This window comes from Epinephelus moara, chromosome 8 (genome assembly GCF_006386435.1).
Source record: "Epinephelus moara isolate mb chromosome 8, YSFRI_EMoa_1.0, whole genome shotgun sequence".
NCBI classification, from domain to species: Eukaryota; Metazoa; Chordata; class Actinopteri; order Perciformes; family Serranidae; genus Epinephelus; species Epinephelus moara.
Window position 1 is genome coordinate 9,612,257 of NC_065513.1, and position 16,776 is coordinate 9,629,032.

Here is a 16,776-nt window from a genome sequence, read left to right on the forward strand (position 1 = left end):
CTGCCTTAAAATAGCACTAAGGCAACAATGCTCTCACTGCACCTCATTTTAATACCTACATGCACATGCACAGATAGGTGCCAGTACATTTGCTACTTACATAATGTGGGCACTGGCCATGAAACCATGAACTGTTGGCTTGAAACTACCAATGACAGTTGTGCTATGCTGTGCAAGATAAGCCCCCCTTTATGTAACACTTATTGTCATTTTGGATGGGAAATAAATATTAATTGTAGAACACATAACTGGATTTGGATACTTCAGGTGCATTTAAAGTTTTTACCTTTAACCCAGCATTGTGCTTCCACATTCACAAGCATGCACACAGCACAATTTCTATGAGACATCTGCTAACAGCTGAGGACTGAGCAGTGATAAAAAAAAGTATGTATAATTTTATAGCTATTAGTAGTACGGTAATAATTGTCATTGATTTACTGGCTTATGACTGCATACTTTATTGCTGCCTCTGGCTCAGGTTATTGTAGCTGTGGTTCTTATTACAAGGTTTAAGTGCTGACCCCATCTTTATCATCTCTGCTTGAATGTTTTGTTATTTGCTTTTGTCTGACAGCTGTGAGAAAGGCTGCTTTGCTACAGAAACTTCCAGGCCCAATTCAAGCTTACACTGTGATTATTTGATCTTACATTCAAATATATTTCTACCCCACTGTGCTGAAAAGTGATGAAAAAGAAGAACAAAAACTTGCAGTGGAATGAGGTGCCTCACTGAGCGCTCTGGCCTTGGCAGGCTGAGTAAATGTATTGTGTTTCACCTGTGGCTGACTTTGTTCTGTTCTTCCTTTTCATATACATACTGTGACTCCATGGCTTCTACAGCAGCGCTTGTTTTATGACTAAAAACACACATTAATCATTGTACCTGAAAAGAAACATTTAAATTTGTACTCCTTAGGAGCAGTAACTCATTAAATGATGAGTACCACATTACTGCAGATTTCTATTTAGGGATGGACGATATTTGATTTTTTGCCAATATCCAATATGCAGATATATAACAACTTATTTTGCCAATAAAGGATACAGACATTGATATATACACATTTTTCCCCACCTAATTTTAGTGATCATCAAGTCTCTTCTGTAGTGGAATTAACGTCATATTATACATGCATACTCTCATCATGATGGCCCACCAGCAGATGGAGACATGAAATACAGTGCTTTTCAATGTATGTAAGATTCTGATCCGTTAATTTTAAAGCCAATATCGGCCGATATTGGCTACGTGCTGGTATTTTATCGTGCATCCCTATTTCTATTACAACCTCATGTTGGCTAAACACAACCTCTCTTAATTTTAAAGCAAAGATGCAATCAAACAAACATGAAAAACAATCAAAGTTCATCAGTGATCATGGAAAGTAAACAGAAATGACATCCAATGTTCTTGTCAGCTTTAAAAAAAAACACAGTGTCAGTACATCCACCAGGAGAAAGCAGTCTTTGCTAGGTCAGGATAAAAAGACAGCTGGTAAGAGGTGGAGCTATCTTAGAATAATTAGACCTAAATCTGGCATTCCTGAAAATAAGAAAACCGTTTCTTTATCAGACTAGGGCTGGGTATAAACACTGATTTCCTAAATCGATTTGAGTCCGATTCACAAGGTCCCGATTTGATTCGAAGCAATATCAATTCTATGAGGGATATTCAGCTACAATAGCAATTTTGCTTCGTTTCTAGAGCACAACAGTTATATTACAACAGCAAACTCACTATATAACCTCAATAATATCTCACCAGATAGAAATCTAAAATGTAAATAAAATAAATTATATTCCTGATATAACAATACTAGATGAAGTTAGAAAGAATGAAGAATACAGACCTCAATCCTTCATCCTGTCCTCTGTGCTCCTCCCTCTGCTGCTGCAGTGATTGAGTGCCTGCTGACATCGCTGGTAAATTTTGATTGTTGCAAACTAAGATAGACAGACAGACCCCTATTAACCGAGCTAGCTTGCTGTGCTTGCGTAAAACATGCCATAAGCAGCGATGGATGAGAAACTGTGGACAGAGCAGACTGAAATATCACTTTTGCGAGATTAACAGGGTTAAAGCTTCATGCTTCAGCAGGTAAAGGTATATATCTAAAGGTCGATGTTGGATTCATGAATCAATCTCAGATCATTCAAAGAAGATTGATTTGAATCGATTGAATCAATTATGTTTACCCAGCCCTATAATAGACAGCTTGTTATTTGGAAAATAACAAGCTGAACATACTGAAATGCATTACGGACTAACTTGCTATGACACAACAGCATTTGCAGACAATATAGTGTATTGTGACTTAGGAGGACCGAGGTCATCTGAATGATTTCTTCCAAACAACTTGGATTATATCACTTTAAAGTGATTTGAGTCTTTGTTAAGTCTATTGAAGTCTGTGTTTGCCCAAAAAAGAAGACAGGAGATGCCTGATTTAGAAATTAAGCAGCAAACCTTGAAGGATGACACTGGTCTGGAGTCCACACTCATGCATCATGGTGCTCAGTCTCCTCTGCTCACAATCAGTGGCAGGACCATATATGGAACCTTATTGTGATGAAGTATAGTAGTTTGTAGTATCACTAGCCGTAACTTCAGTCAGATTCATAATGTGTATGGAGAATGCTTTCACTACTTTAGGTCAGTGGCGAATTGGAGACATTAGATTTCTGACTGTATTGTAACTTTACACATCTGGCAGGGTTGTGCTGAAAGTAAGCATGCTCAGAACAAACCCTGCCTGGAAAGTAGGTTATGAAAAGTATGGCTGCCTCTTGGCTTTCCCAGCTGCACCTCAGACATGTTGGAGGAGACTCTGCTTGGTGAGCTGAAACACAAACTCAGTGAGTTTGAAGAAAATGTTTCCCATCGTGGCGCAGTGTTGGTGTTTAGTCCAGAGGTACCTCTGACACAACGGGTAACATGAAGGTTGTGGCCCGCTTAGATTCCTTCATCTTGTCCAGGCCGAAGAGGAGGTCCAGCTGGGTGACTGGCCGCAACCGCTCCTCATCCACAGGTCTGCGGCAAAGGACATAAGAGGTCAGAGGTCAGAGACAGAGGCCTTCAATGTCAATGTCAATGTCAGCTTTATTTATATAGCACCTTTAAAACAGCCAACGGCCAACCAAAGTGCTTTACAGTTAAATAAGCAATGACAACAACACACACAAAAAAAACATTTATACAGTGAAATATAACAAAGGTAAAAGACCAAATAGAGGTGACTGTACTCAACCAAAGGCCGAGGTGAACAACAAAAACAGTAGCTGTGTCTCCATTCCATTCTGCACACTAATTGTATTCCTTATGTAAACTACACTTTATAGTACGTGTTTTCGCAGTGGTAGACAAGAAATCTACACATTGTACTCAGCTGTTTTACACTAAAAGGAAAATACAGTATAAAATACTTGAGCTGTCTGACATCAGTCACCCTGTAACTTTAGAGAGCCACTGTCAATTTAAGATCTAGCTTGTCCAGATAACCCGTCCATTCCAATGGAAATAACTATTTCTAATATGTCTAGATCTATGATTTCTGTCATCTGACTCCACCCAGATGCGCAGACTTATTTGATGGGATGTTCGGAAGTAATCACAGTGTTCCACATCATCTACAGTGGACTGCAGTAGAGCCACACCCCCTTTTTTAACAAGTGTGGCTGACAGTGATTGTTAAAGGACAAAATTTGTGTTATAACAGTTTTTCTAGGAAAACATGAGATTACTTTTACATGTAAAAATATCACATGAAAGATTTATAGCATTTACTCAGGATTGTGTCAAAAATATCCGTCCATGTGAAAGGACAAGGCGTCTGAATGTCAGCGGAAGATAAATAGGGAAATACTGTTTGAACAGGGAAGAACTGTTCTTGATTTCCTAATGATACAATCAGCTTATTAAGCATTCTATTGATTATGTTCACGCAATATTCAGGTTTTCAACATACTGTTTTCTGGAGATATGGCAGAGGTGGAAGAAGAAGGTCTGTCAAGACCATTTATTGTTATTTTTACAATAAGGTGGTTTCTGCATTCAGATTCTCAGTACTTTAGAATAGACAGAAAAATAACAAATAATAAGGTATCCTAACCAAAAAACTTTTTCTGGTAATGATATGGTATCACTGGTATCAGTGCATTTAGAAAAGAAATCCACTATTGAAATTTTTTGTGTGTGTTTGGAACATAACTGGGTTCTTAACGGGCTGGTGTATAGGATTCAGTGGCATCTAGCTGTGAGGTCGCAGATTGTTGCCAAATAAAAATTGTGCTGTGTGAGAACTATGCCAAAACGTGAAAGGCCCTATCTAGAGCCAGTGTTTGATTTGTCCATTCTGGGCTACTGCAGAAACAACATGAATAAGTCTGTTGAGACATAAGCGGCTCATTGTATGGTAACAAAAACACAATGATTCTCAGTTTCAGGTGATTTTACACAATACAAACATAGTTATGAATATTATGTTTTACTTCTTGCAATGTATTCCGTAATCCTACACACTGGACCTTTAAAATTCACAAAAGCACCGCAAAATGCTTCTCCAGAAACGTAAGTTATTTAGTGATTTTTTTTTGAGGTTTTGGAGCTGTTTCACCTCCCTCCAAAGTTTAGGTATTTAAATATGTATAACGTATTACATATTTTATATTGTCTTTTTAAGTTGTACAGTTTGGATTTTTTAAAAAGAAAATCTGTTTTACTGTTCTTTTACATGCCCTCAGCACTTTCATTTTTTTCATGATCTCAAAGTGGTGAAAAAGTTGGTTGCAATATATCTGATACATATTCCTATTCGTAGTGTAGTCAGTTTTCTTTTATTCTAATAATTGTGCTGGTGGGACAAACTGACTTCTAAATAAACGTTTTTAAAAAAAGACCACAGGATGAAGTCAGTGTATTGACACAAAGAACTAAAGTAAGGCTGAACGTCATGTCTTATAGTGACTTGAAACAACATGCTGACGCCTTAGTGTTTAGAGTGCTGAGAACTAAAAGTTAAAAATACTTCTTCTTTTAGCAATCGTGCTTCCAAGAGGGTTTCAATAGTCGCTTAGCAACAGCTGAGGCATGGGTTACACAGATCAGATTTTTAGCCTGTATAAAGTATAAGGTGCTTTAAAAATCAATCAGATCCACCTCTGCTACCTTCTTATTGAATTAATTTACTTCACGTTGACAATGATCAACACTCCAATAGTTCTTTGGCCTGAGACCCAACATTAGTTTAATGTGTATCATGATTAGAATTCATTAGAGTGCATTCATGTTTTAGTTTTTATATCCCACTGGACACTGAAAAGAGTGGGTCATTTGTGGGAATATTAAAGAGTACCAGTTCATACATCACTCAAAATAATATTGCTATCAGCTTTCAAAAGCCCACACTGGTCTAACCTCGACTGTTTAGGATGGGTACTGTATTTAAACAAAGAGATGCTCAGCGGACACAATGGCTATGAAATCTTGTGGGTGTTTTTATATGAGTCATACTTCTCCTCCTCTTCGCAGTCCTGCAGCTGCTGAGCGATCTGCCTCATCTGCTCCTTGCGGACGTAGTCCCGGACTCGGTACATGGCAGCATCGCGGCAAAGCTCCCGGAGGTCACTGCCAGAGTAACTCTCTGTCTTCTCAGCAATCTCCCTCAGATTAATGGCATTGCTCAGCTGAGCAGAAAAGCAAAGGAGAGCAATGTCAGGCAATTACAAAGACTTAATCTGTTAGCTGTCACAAGTCTTGGGGTGTGTTTGTTAGTGCCAATCAAGTGTCACCTGTTCATGGGTGAGCTGATTTACTTTAATGTGATTTGACAGTTAAAATACAGGTGTGAAATGGTCTCTGAGAGTGACATAAGAGAGCAGTGAATAGAGTTATTTCTTCCTCGGCTGACTAGGATGAAAGGAAATCACTTCTTACATTTTCTCCTGCTAAAATCAGCCTCAGGATGTCCTGTCTTTGTCTTGTGTTCTGCAAAGACAAAAGGACAGCAGTTCTTATTAGAAAAATAAAAGCATAATAACGTGCAAACTATTAATTAAAAAAAAGAATGTACCTTTCCATTAGCGACTAATCACCAGCTTAAATACTTTCCAATCACCAGACACTAAGTGCCATTTACACTGCCTCAACACATTATACATAAACATGTCTAATACATTTACTGCGAAAGGCTACAATTATACTCACGCACTGTATTTTCCTGCTCAGCATCAACAGCTCACGTACATTTATAACTGACATGACAAGGAGCTGTTTATTGTACTAGAGGAAAAGATTTAGCACCTGCTTAATGTGGTTTGGCCGGCAGCCATAAGACAATCTGAGACACACTCACAGTTCAGTGAGTTTAAGCTGTGCTCCTTTACTTTATGTGTAGTTGAAAGCACTCAATAAAACGCACCGTTTCAATCACTATATGGAGATTAGCAAATGATGTGGTACAGTGGGGCCCAGAGTTAGTTAAACAAAAGCTTATCCTTCTGGGTAAAACTGCCCCACACATATGAAAAGTAAATGTACCTTAATGTGACATATAAAACAGAGTGGCAGAAAACATAATTCTTTCAACATATTAAATACTGTATGAATTTTTGTGTGTTAATTTAGATTACATTGATGGCAACTGTTTTTGCTGGTGTGTGTGTGCGCGTCTTACTGGCAGGCCAACATGAAAAGTGGCGGGCATCCTGCGCAGAATGGCTGGATCCACGTCCTGTGGCCTGTTTGTAGCTCCCATCACCATCACCTACAATTGCACAAATCACAATGTGAATACATTATGCTGACAAAGCCAGCCACTGCAGGGGGCGTACACATGCTGCGTTTTTTTTGCACACTCAAATTCATTGTTTTCAGTGCAGATGTGGGCAGACGCACCCAACAACACCCAAGTGAAGCTGTCCCGGTGCGCATGCGTTCCCAAGCGCCTGTATTTCAAGGTTGATGGCTGTGCCCTGAGACAAACTGAGTTCAACTTTTGGAACACAGCAGTGTGCACCTTCAGTAAATATTGTCTGTGATAAATATGGAGAAGAAGTTGATAATTTTAGTGCAGAGCTGCCAGAGCTTTACATCTGTCTTACTGACTATAGGCCAACACACAAACAGCACCTGGCTGAAGATCAGCTCTGCACAAGGATTTCAGGTAAACAGGCTATGACACAGTGCTTGTTGAGGTTGCTTAGCATCCTCAGACGCAATCTGCTGCTGAGCTCTTGAAACCTGGCATAGAAAAGGCACAAGAGTAGCATCCAGCACCCAAACTTGGTTGTCCAGGTGGTTAAAGATGCAGCATGTGCACAGCCCCTAACACCTCAAACACAGCACAGGCACCATGTGGAACAGGTATTATGTCCTACATGATGCCAGTATGACTCAATGTGGTATGCACATTACAGTATAGGAGAGAGCTATGTTTGTGTTACCTGTGTGGTTGAGGACGTATCCAGGCCGTCCCACAGGCTCATGAACTGGGCCTTCATCATGGCTGTGGCCTCATGGTCCAGGCTGGAGCGGTTCCTCAAAAATGACTCTAACACGCAAGACATGAGGAGCAAAAACAAGGATGAAGACAGCATTTATCCAAAACAGATATGCAAAACAGACTTTATGCGTGAAAGAGTAAGATAAGAACAGATCATATTTAACACTGGAGAGGCTGCATCGCCGTCTGCTGGAAGTCAGACACCGAATACAGCCGATGGGTTCCGAGAATGAACATTATATAACCTAACATCTGCAAAATTACCACAAACTAATCAAACTCACCGATCTCATCAATGAAGATGATGCAGGGCTGGATTTTGACAGCCAATGAGAAGACCGCAGCAGTCAGCTTCTGTGATTCGCCGTACCACATGTCTGTCAGCGTGGATGCCTGAAGGTTGATAAACTTGCAACCCGAGGCTTTGGCTGTTGCCTTGGCAATCATGGTCTTCCCACATCCTGGAGGACCAAACAATAAAACACCTGCAAGGACAAAATATGAACAGAAATTAGGAATTTACAAATTAAAAAAAAAAAACAATTTCTAAAATACTGTAAATTTAGTACTGACAAATTTAATTTATAGACCTTATTATTGAAGGAATCTGTAACAACGATCAACAATTACTGGCAACCGTGTGGAGCTATTTTGCCTTACTTGGTCTTCTTTAACACAAGTACAGACGCAAAACTTGGCACAACTTACTGCATACTTTTAAACACTTCCATGACACAAACAAAGGCTGGAGACTAGGAATGGAACTGGATTTCCATAATGGCTAATTTTGGAGGTTGACTCATCCTCATGCTCTGTATAAAGCTTTGTGCTAAACGGTAAAAACTCTCTACAGAAAGTAAAGTGTTCCTCTCAGTGATCATCTGCTGTCAGGCTGCCAAGTGAATAAATCTCGTCAGATGCTTTTTGGCACATAGCTCTAGATAAAGGCATAATGCATCGGATGGCTATCTGACAATAATGAGAAAGAGAATGGCTAACACACAAACCAATGTGGCTTATAACAACTTCTAATATCTACAGGTTGTCAATGCAGTGGATATTAAAACCTACTTTTATACTGGCTACCTTCTGATGCACTTCAATTCAAAGTATTTGCAGTCATGACAGAAAGTGCAGTCAGAAAATGTAACAGTGACTTGGTTCTGTTTGTTTTGGTTCTACAGTATATTTAGAAATTAATATTGACCATTAAGTTAAAAGGCTGAGTATACAGTGTTGTGTCGTTTACACATGGTCCCAGAGTCGTAGGACAAAGAAGCCGGACGATCCTGAACATACAGACGAAGCAACTAAGGAGATATTATGGCTACACAGTGTTCTTCAAGTCACTGAATGGAAAACACACATTTAAAAATTAAGCTGGCCTTGGGACATGCGAAACACACTCTGCATTCTGAATCACATATTTTTACTTTCAGTACATACTGCAGAGCCTTTACAATATATGTACTGCTGCATCCAGGATGCACACAATTCGGACACACTACTTGGTGGTAACATTGCGCCTTGAACTATGATCCTCTTGCTCATACATCCATCACAGTCCGTAGCAAAAAACACTGAAGTAGAAAGAAACAGTATGCAATTTGGAACGCAGCATTTCCTAATGTTATCATTTAATGTTACCTTGGAGATACAACAAAAAGCTAGCTGGAGACGGAGGTCAACAAAGAGAGCCCTAGTTTTGCAATATACTGTATGTAGTTTCAACTTTTAAGTTATATGGATACACTGTAGATTGTTTGTTATGATTTATTATAGTCATTATGGCTTCTGTCAGCTGTCATTGAGCTGTCCACTGTCTGTGGCTCGGTTTATGTGACAAATCTTCCGCTGCATAGAGGACTGTAATCAAACAGCCAGATAAGCATGCTGACTTGCATACTGCAAAATGCGACTTGATGCAGTAGGACATCCTGGTATTTCATACTATTTATTTAATGGAAGTATACCGTAGACAAGCAAATGTATACACTGAATGAATTGTCATACCACAGTAAATGGTCTCACAGTATAGCGCTGCAACTGTGATTGGACTGCACCGCAAGTGTCTGCTGACAGTATTAGCAGACCATCCATGGCAGACCATTTATGTTAATTACTGATTCTGAAAAGGGGGCATGTAGTACTAGAATTTGGGTTCTTACTGCTCCTGTTTGATCATGACCTGTGTATTATTCTGCTACATATCACATCTTATCATTTGTGTTAAATATTGTGTTGAAAGTGTGCACTGAAGTGAAACAGTAATTAATAATATATAATGAAACTCTCTCTTCCCTAAAATTGTGTTAATGAGTAAGAACAGCTACAATTCCTTCACAGTTGGCCCAATGTGGTTGAAAAAAACTTAAAAAAGTTGAACAACAAAAATGTGTCATTGTCCAAATAATTTGTAGAAGCACTGAAGATTAAATAATTCCAGATATAATGTGTAGTTACCAATCTATTAGTATATTACTCACAATCACTTTAAGAAGTGTGTCTTATTCTGTCCTATAACTAGCTTATAGCTTAAAGATTGTGTGTGAGGTTTGACCATTATAGCTCTGACTGGGTGACTTGCTGCAGTACCTTTAGGGGGCTGAAAGAGTTTGGATCCAGTTAAAAGGTGTCTCTTCTGAAAGGGCAGGATGACTGTGTCTTGCAGCTCGTTGATAACCTCATCCAGACCTGCTATATCTCTCCAGGACACCTGCAGGAGGGTAGAGTGCAATTATAAAAAGAGTAAAAATGTCACGGCACTTCATAATCTCAATATCATGAGTCATGGATGAGGATAACAACTGTTACCTTCATAGTTTGAGGATCAACTAGATGAGATGCAATATTCATCTCATACTCTGTGAGTTTGACGCCCTCAACGCCAATCCTCTTCATCAGCTGTTCTGCCTGTAGAGAGGAAACACACACCACAGCTGAAGACACACAAGGATAACAATTAAGCTGCATTCTGAAGCACAGAGGATTGTGGGTCACAACAGCCAGAAATGCATGCTGGCTTGCATACTGCAATATGTAACCAGATGCAGTAAAGCATCCTCTTGTTTCTTGCATACTGCTTTTCACATACTATGCATTGGATATACTACATCTTATTCTGACATAGTAAATTGTATGGTAGTATGGGTATTAAATTGCACAGATAGTGCTTATGTTCTTTATACCCTTTTCTTGGCTTGGTTTTTCTGTTTGGCAGTGGGGTCCATAGCGTCTACAACCCATTTGATGCTGTAGTAGGTCGCTGCGCCAAAGATGGTCAACCTCAACAACATGCCCACCACTTCATTCCTGGATAACGGCCGCATCAGGGCCTCTCTGGGAAGATCTTTAAGCAGCATCTCTGCTGGCTGATGTCAGTCCATTGGCTGGAGAAAGATGTAGGGATAAGACAGATAGAAACTGGACACAGATAATGTAGTAACAGTCAAATGGAGGTCACGAGATCCCATATTGCTTGATTTGACAAATCACACAATGTAATGTTGCTTTGCTGCACATTTCTATATTTTAAATGACAATAAGTGTAAATGACATTTTACCCACACCAATATTTTTTGGCTGACCATCAAAATACATGGTGAATGGCTGTCAGTAGGTTGAACCAAATCATCAAGCTTAATGTCTTTAACATGACATTGCATACTACTTGTTGGATAAGATGTATGCTGAATGGAAGAGTGGAGTGATAAACCATACATTGTTAAAAATGTTCATGCTGTATTAAGCATTGTGAAAGTTGTGACAGGATGTTACAGACACATGAGAAGTATTTCTGTCAATATATTCATAAAATGACCCTGCCAGCAGTTGAAATTACAACCTTAAACTGTGCATATCAAAGCAATAGATCATCGATAAGTATGTTATGAGATTTGCCGAGGGCTTTTCCACAAACTTACAGCTGTGAAAGATGTAAAGGATGTCAAAGACACATCAGAGGGGGTTTCACATCTATTTATTATTTTTAAATGAGCAAGCTGTTGAAATCACAGCTTAAAATGTCCATATTAAAGGCAACAAGTTACTGATAATGATGCCAAGACATTTGCCAAGGGCTTTTCCACAAACTCAAAGCTGTTAAAGTTGTGACAGGATGTCACAGACATGTGATATGTGATTTGAATTCAATATATTCACAAATGAGCAAGCTATAGAAATCACCTCCTTCAAATTTAGATATTTAATGATATAGATCACTGATAAAAATGCTCAGAGATTTGCTAAGGGCTCTCCCATAAACTACCAGCTGTGAATGTTATGAGAGGACACGTGGCAAGTGATTTGTTGTCAATATATTCATCAATAAGCAATACTGAAATTACAACCTTGAAATGTGTATATCTCAGCAGTAGGTCATTGATAATGATGCTGAGGGATTTGCTCAGGGCAATCTCAGTCTCATCTCACAACAGCATTGAAAGTTGTGAGGGGATGTTAAAGACACAACATAGGTGGTTTCACGTCAATATATTAATGAATGAGCAGGTTGTTGACATGACAACCTTGAATTGTGCACAATTAAGGACATAGGGCATGCATAACCATAATTTGCTACATTTATTTACAACCTTACAGATGTGAAATGTTGACGGGCTCTTTATAATGGAAGTGGTCTGAGATTTCTACGTTGAAAAACAAAAAAGATATTTAATATTTAAATGGGTAGTAACGTTACTGCACTTTTAGGACGGTCCCTAACTACGCCTACAGTCACAGACGCATTGGACAGGCACTCAGTTCGCTGCACTCTCAACTGTATCGTCATTTTTGATTATTTCGAGGTGATAAAACTGTGAAACATCTGCCTAAATTATCTTTCCGACGTATCCAAAAACTGGCGGATATCAAGGCTTTGATACAGCTATTAACGATATTAGCCGCGAAAACCGGCGAATATTAAATATGTAACTAACCTCACCCCTGTGGACAGGCTGGTCTGTGGCGCTGCCTCTCTGTAACGTTACACTTATATTGAGCATACTAATGAACCAAAACGAGGAACGAATTAAACAATCTGGAGGCCAAGCATTAGTAAAGCGAGGCCACGTAATAGCATCTCTAGTGCTAGCTTTAGTAAAACATGGCCTCAGTTTCATTTTATATTATTTTTTCTCCCCGTGGCACCTCCCGGGAATAACTGTTATACCCCCCCCCCCTCCCCCAACCCTCCCCCAACCCTCCTTAAATTAAAGAGAAATAAGTCTTACTTTCTATAGACGGGAAGCGACAGCACTGCAACAAAAATGCCAAAACACAGGCATTAAAGGTGCACCAAGGTTTGTAACTCGGGTAGGAACAAATACATTGGTTCCGGGATTGGTTTGAATCCACCTAGTCAGCCAGCCACTGGAGGGCAGAATTTACACACAGATAATACATATATCAGCACCATGGACAGCAGTAGGTGGAAAAAGACTGTAAAGGAAGGTTAGAATAATGAAAAGAAAGTAGTTATCAGATGGTGGACTAGTAACCATAAGTGATTCAGTGTCCATGTCCACTTTGGAGGAAAAAGTGGACTTGGAGGTTTTTTTTTTTTTTTTTTTTTGCGAATAAGAAGACAGATTGTTTTATTAAGTAAATCTTTGCAATCTATATCTAGATATAGATATTAGATATTAAGTGTGGGATTTTGGAGGAAGACACTTATTATAGAACAACAGAAGGATACATGTGTGCAGATTATAATATGGCATAGAGAAGGAATAATCATGAATATTTTTAATGAAATTCTTATTTTAAATGTTTTAGTCTTTATCCAAAATATGCTAAAACCATATTCATGGAACTGTTATTATTATTATTAATATTATTATTATTATTATTATTGTTATTATTATTATTATTATTATTTTGACATTATTTTGACACTATTATATCTTTCGAAACAGACCCTTTTGCTGGGAAAGGCTGTGGATCTGTCAATTAGACAGTGATTGGACAGCAAACATCCAAGCATGTCCTGGGGTAGGCTACATGCAAATGTACCCCAGTCTGGTAGATAGTTTATATTTAAAACCCTAATCTGTGTTTGTTTTCCACTAATTTCCAGTGCTGTCTGATGCTGGATAATTCAGTCTTCTTAACAGCAGCCTCAAAAGATAAGGCTGTAACAAATGGGACTCTCCTACAAGCAATTTATCACGCATGGGCCGAAGGGATTGTTAATTGTCACAGATTGTGTGCTAAATTTGAAAGTGCTGTTACAGCTTCTTTCCAGACTGGTCTGTGCTTCAGGATTTCATTAGTGTAATACAGAGTAACACTCCTGAGAAGAATGTGGAATATAGATGTATAAAAACATCTTCTATAACTTCATAATTTGCAACCTTCTACATCAGAGGATTTAATGAATACACAGGTTCCTTTTGGTAGTTTTCCCAAGATGCACAGCTCTTGCATCAACCTGTATGCTGCACCTCAAGCAAAAATAAACAATAACAATATTCACTGTAACATTCACCTCGCAGTCCACAGGAGATGAAGCACAATCTGGCCCAGTTTACCACACTTCTCTGTGAGCATAATTAACTTGATTTTGAACAATGTGCTAGAAAAGGGAGTGTCTTTATTTCTTTGTTGCTGTACATTTGCGCCTCCCCTACCCACACAGTTCCAGTTTTAAGCGTCCAGTAAAGTTAAGTCCACCCTTGTTGTGGAAAATGGCACACAGGCTGCTATTGCGCACACCTTTGGCTGTGAAAATGCTTCATAAAAAGCTTTAATCCCCCTGTACTGCAGCAGCGAGTCCCAGGAGATAGCAGCCTGACAGGGCCATTTTGATGGGTCTGGGCATGAAAGCCCAGGCTTGTGTATCTGCAAAGTGCAGCCGGGGCTCCCACAACGACTTGCACCTCGCCCAAACAACCACTCTCAAGCATGTGGGACCAAAAAAACACATTCAGCTCCCATGGCTGTCAACCTCTACCATGCCATAGCTGAAATAAAGCTCTCTGCTCGCAGCTTTCACATGCCAAAGCTGCACTCTTTGGAGAAAACAGGCTGGCAGCTGATTGTTTTGCAGCAAGAGATACGAATCCCAGTTGATGGGAAATGCTTGTGCCATTGTGTCTTACTGTATGTACGAGCCAGGATATAATTTTTTTCATGAGTGTGACTACTGGACAGTGACTATATATCTACCTTTTAACTGAAGGAGTTCACTTCAGCAAATGTTGGCCACACACAGCACTTAATTACCCTTTCAGTCTCCCAGGAAGAGATATTATCTCTTGCTGGATAAAGAATCATTTGGAAGTGGATTATTTATTTGCCTGTTACCCAGAGGAACTGAGAGGATTTATTTTTGAAAACACTAAGTGCTGGAGCTGGACCACTCACCTGGGTATATCCACTTTTAAACATCAGTAGACACTCTTTTTGGTCCATTCTGAAGAGGTTGAGTTTTCTGTCATGGAAGGAAGCAATTAATTTGAGGCTTAAAGAGCATGGTAGTGTATTCCACAAAGTCAGCTGTTATAAACAGTTTGTTCAGTTGGTTCAATTGAATTGGTTAATTCAATTTTGAATAATGCTCCATAGATCGGTTGTAAGTCATTAATAAGTACTGCTTTTGGGTTGCCAGACTGTGAAAAATTCCTCTGCCTGGAGTTTATTATCTGGATGGGCACTTGCCTGTTTCTTAGCTCTTAAATTTGTCAATATGACCCTCTAATGGTCCAATGACCTTCTGGAAAATGTGCACATTCTGAACCAACATCCATTTATCAACAGCTTATCAAGATGTGTAAGTGTAAATGTGATAATTTATTGGAAAATATGAACAGCACAAGTATTTATTGTTGCATTATCAACATTGCTAACTGCATAATTACCAAAAAAGAAATGCCACCATGCAGCCAGAGGGGTCTTTCACAACCAGACAATTTGAAAGTTGCTTTTAATAGCTGGCTTGAGACTGATCTATAAGCACTTGTTCACTATCCCAGGTCAAAAAATGACCTGGGCCAGCATCGGCCCAAACTTGGCACGCCAAAAGAAATAAGTTGGGTTGTGTCCAGCTGTTTGACTCAGCTGAGTATGAATGACATCCCAGAATCAGGCCAGATTGATTGGCTCAATTCTGGCTCAATTCTGGCTGCCAACAATGCCATCACTGAGCTGCAACCACATTACATTACATTGGGCCAGAGTATGACCCAATCATACTAATTATTAAGCAACGGTTTCAGGGCTGGGCGGCAGTAGCTCAGTCCACCGCTCGGAGTGCCTGTCATGGGCAGCCCCACTCTGACATCTCTCTACTTGTGTAGAGGTCCTGTTTGTGCATGTGTGTGTGTTCAGACCTGTGTGTAATTGACGACAGAGTGAAAAAATTGAATTTCCCCTCGGGGATTAATAAAGTATATAAAATAAAAAAAAAATTAAATAATTAAAATATTCAACCAAAACAGCTTTAAAAGCGCAGTTACAAACCCAAAACTATATCAGGAGCTACTCGCAGTAACTTGAATTCCTAATGTAGGCTATCAAAAAAAGTTAGAAATTACAACTTAAAACCCATTTATAAAGGGTCAGAACATATAAAAATAGCAGCCTGGAATAATATTCATGAGGACACAGCAACATGCATTTTAAAAAAACAAAAATCAATCAAACAAACAAAAACCAACAACAACCATTACCCTTCTCGGTCAATGGTGTGCCACTCTGGTTCCTAGTTGCCCTTTTTTGGCACCTATCAACTGCCAACTGTTCAGGGGCATTATTTAAATGATTCATGTCTATTATATGACAAATAAGCCTATCATTGTCAATTGGCATAGATGAAAAGACAGAGGGATGAGCAGACGAATGATGCATGAAAGAAGCGTTGTCTGGGTGAGACTCGATACCGCTCAACAAAGGGATTTCACATGGTGCTGCGGCTTCCTAGGGCATCCCGGCACTCTTTGTTCATTCTGCCAAGGTAACTCACGCAAGTCGACAACCCATCGACACCGCCAGAGAGAGATGATTACAGCTGTAGTTCCAGACTGACAGCTTTCTCTGGTTTCCTCAACTCTGCGCGTCTCACCATGGATACAGAGGCTCAGACAGCATCAGAAAAAAACTGCTGAAAAAAGAGTAATAATTTGTTTTCTCCTCCTCCTCCATCACCTGAGACAGGTGAGAAGGCTATGCATTCCCAATGGCACATTTATTCATGCATATAGATTAGGCGGATTTCAGACTCCCTGCTCTGAAGAGGAAACCAGTTTATTTGGTGAATCAGTGAGGTGGAAATTTG

The 16,776-nt window shown here is 39.4% G+C and overlaps 1 protein-coding gene across 2 annotated transcripts; it reads right to left on the reverse strand.

The window, feature by feature from the left end:
• Positions 1 to 2,655: 2,655 nt before the first annotated feature.
• Positions 2,656 to 12,799, reverse strand: atad1a (ATPase family AAA domain containing 1a). Of its 2 annotated transcripts, none has more exons than XM_050050089.1 (10): positions 12,734 to 12,799; positions 10,691 to 10,891; positions 10,317 to 10,415; positions 10,098 to 10,218; positions 7,787 to 7,987; positions 7,444 to 7,550; positions 6,675 to 6,764; positions 5,936 to 5,986; positions 5,513 to 5,685; positions 2,656 to 3,034 (listed from the first exon to the last, which is right to left on the reverse strand). In XM_050050089.1, exons 2-10 carry the CDS (start codon positions 10,862 to 10,864, stop codon positions 2,905 to 2,907), a joined length of 1,146 nt encoding a protein of 381 aa, XP_049906046.1. In that variant the 5' UTR covers positions 10,865 to 10,891; positions 12,734 to 12,799; the 3' UTR covers positions 2,656 to 2,904. The 2 variants fall into 2 exon arrangements, with proteins under 2 accessions (XP_049906046.1, XP_049906045.1); XM_050050088.1 differs by having other exon boundaries at positions 10,691 to 10,925.
• Between the last annotated feature and the right edge of the window lie 3,977 nt (positions 12,800 to 16,776).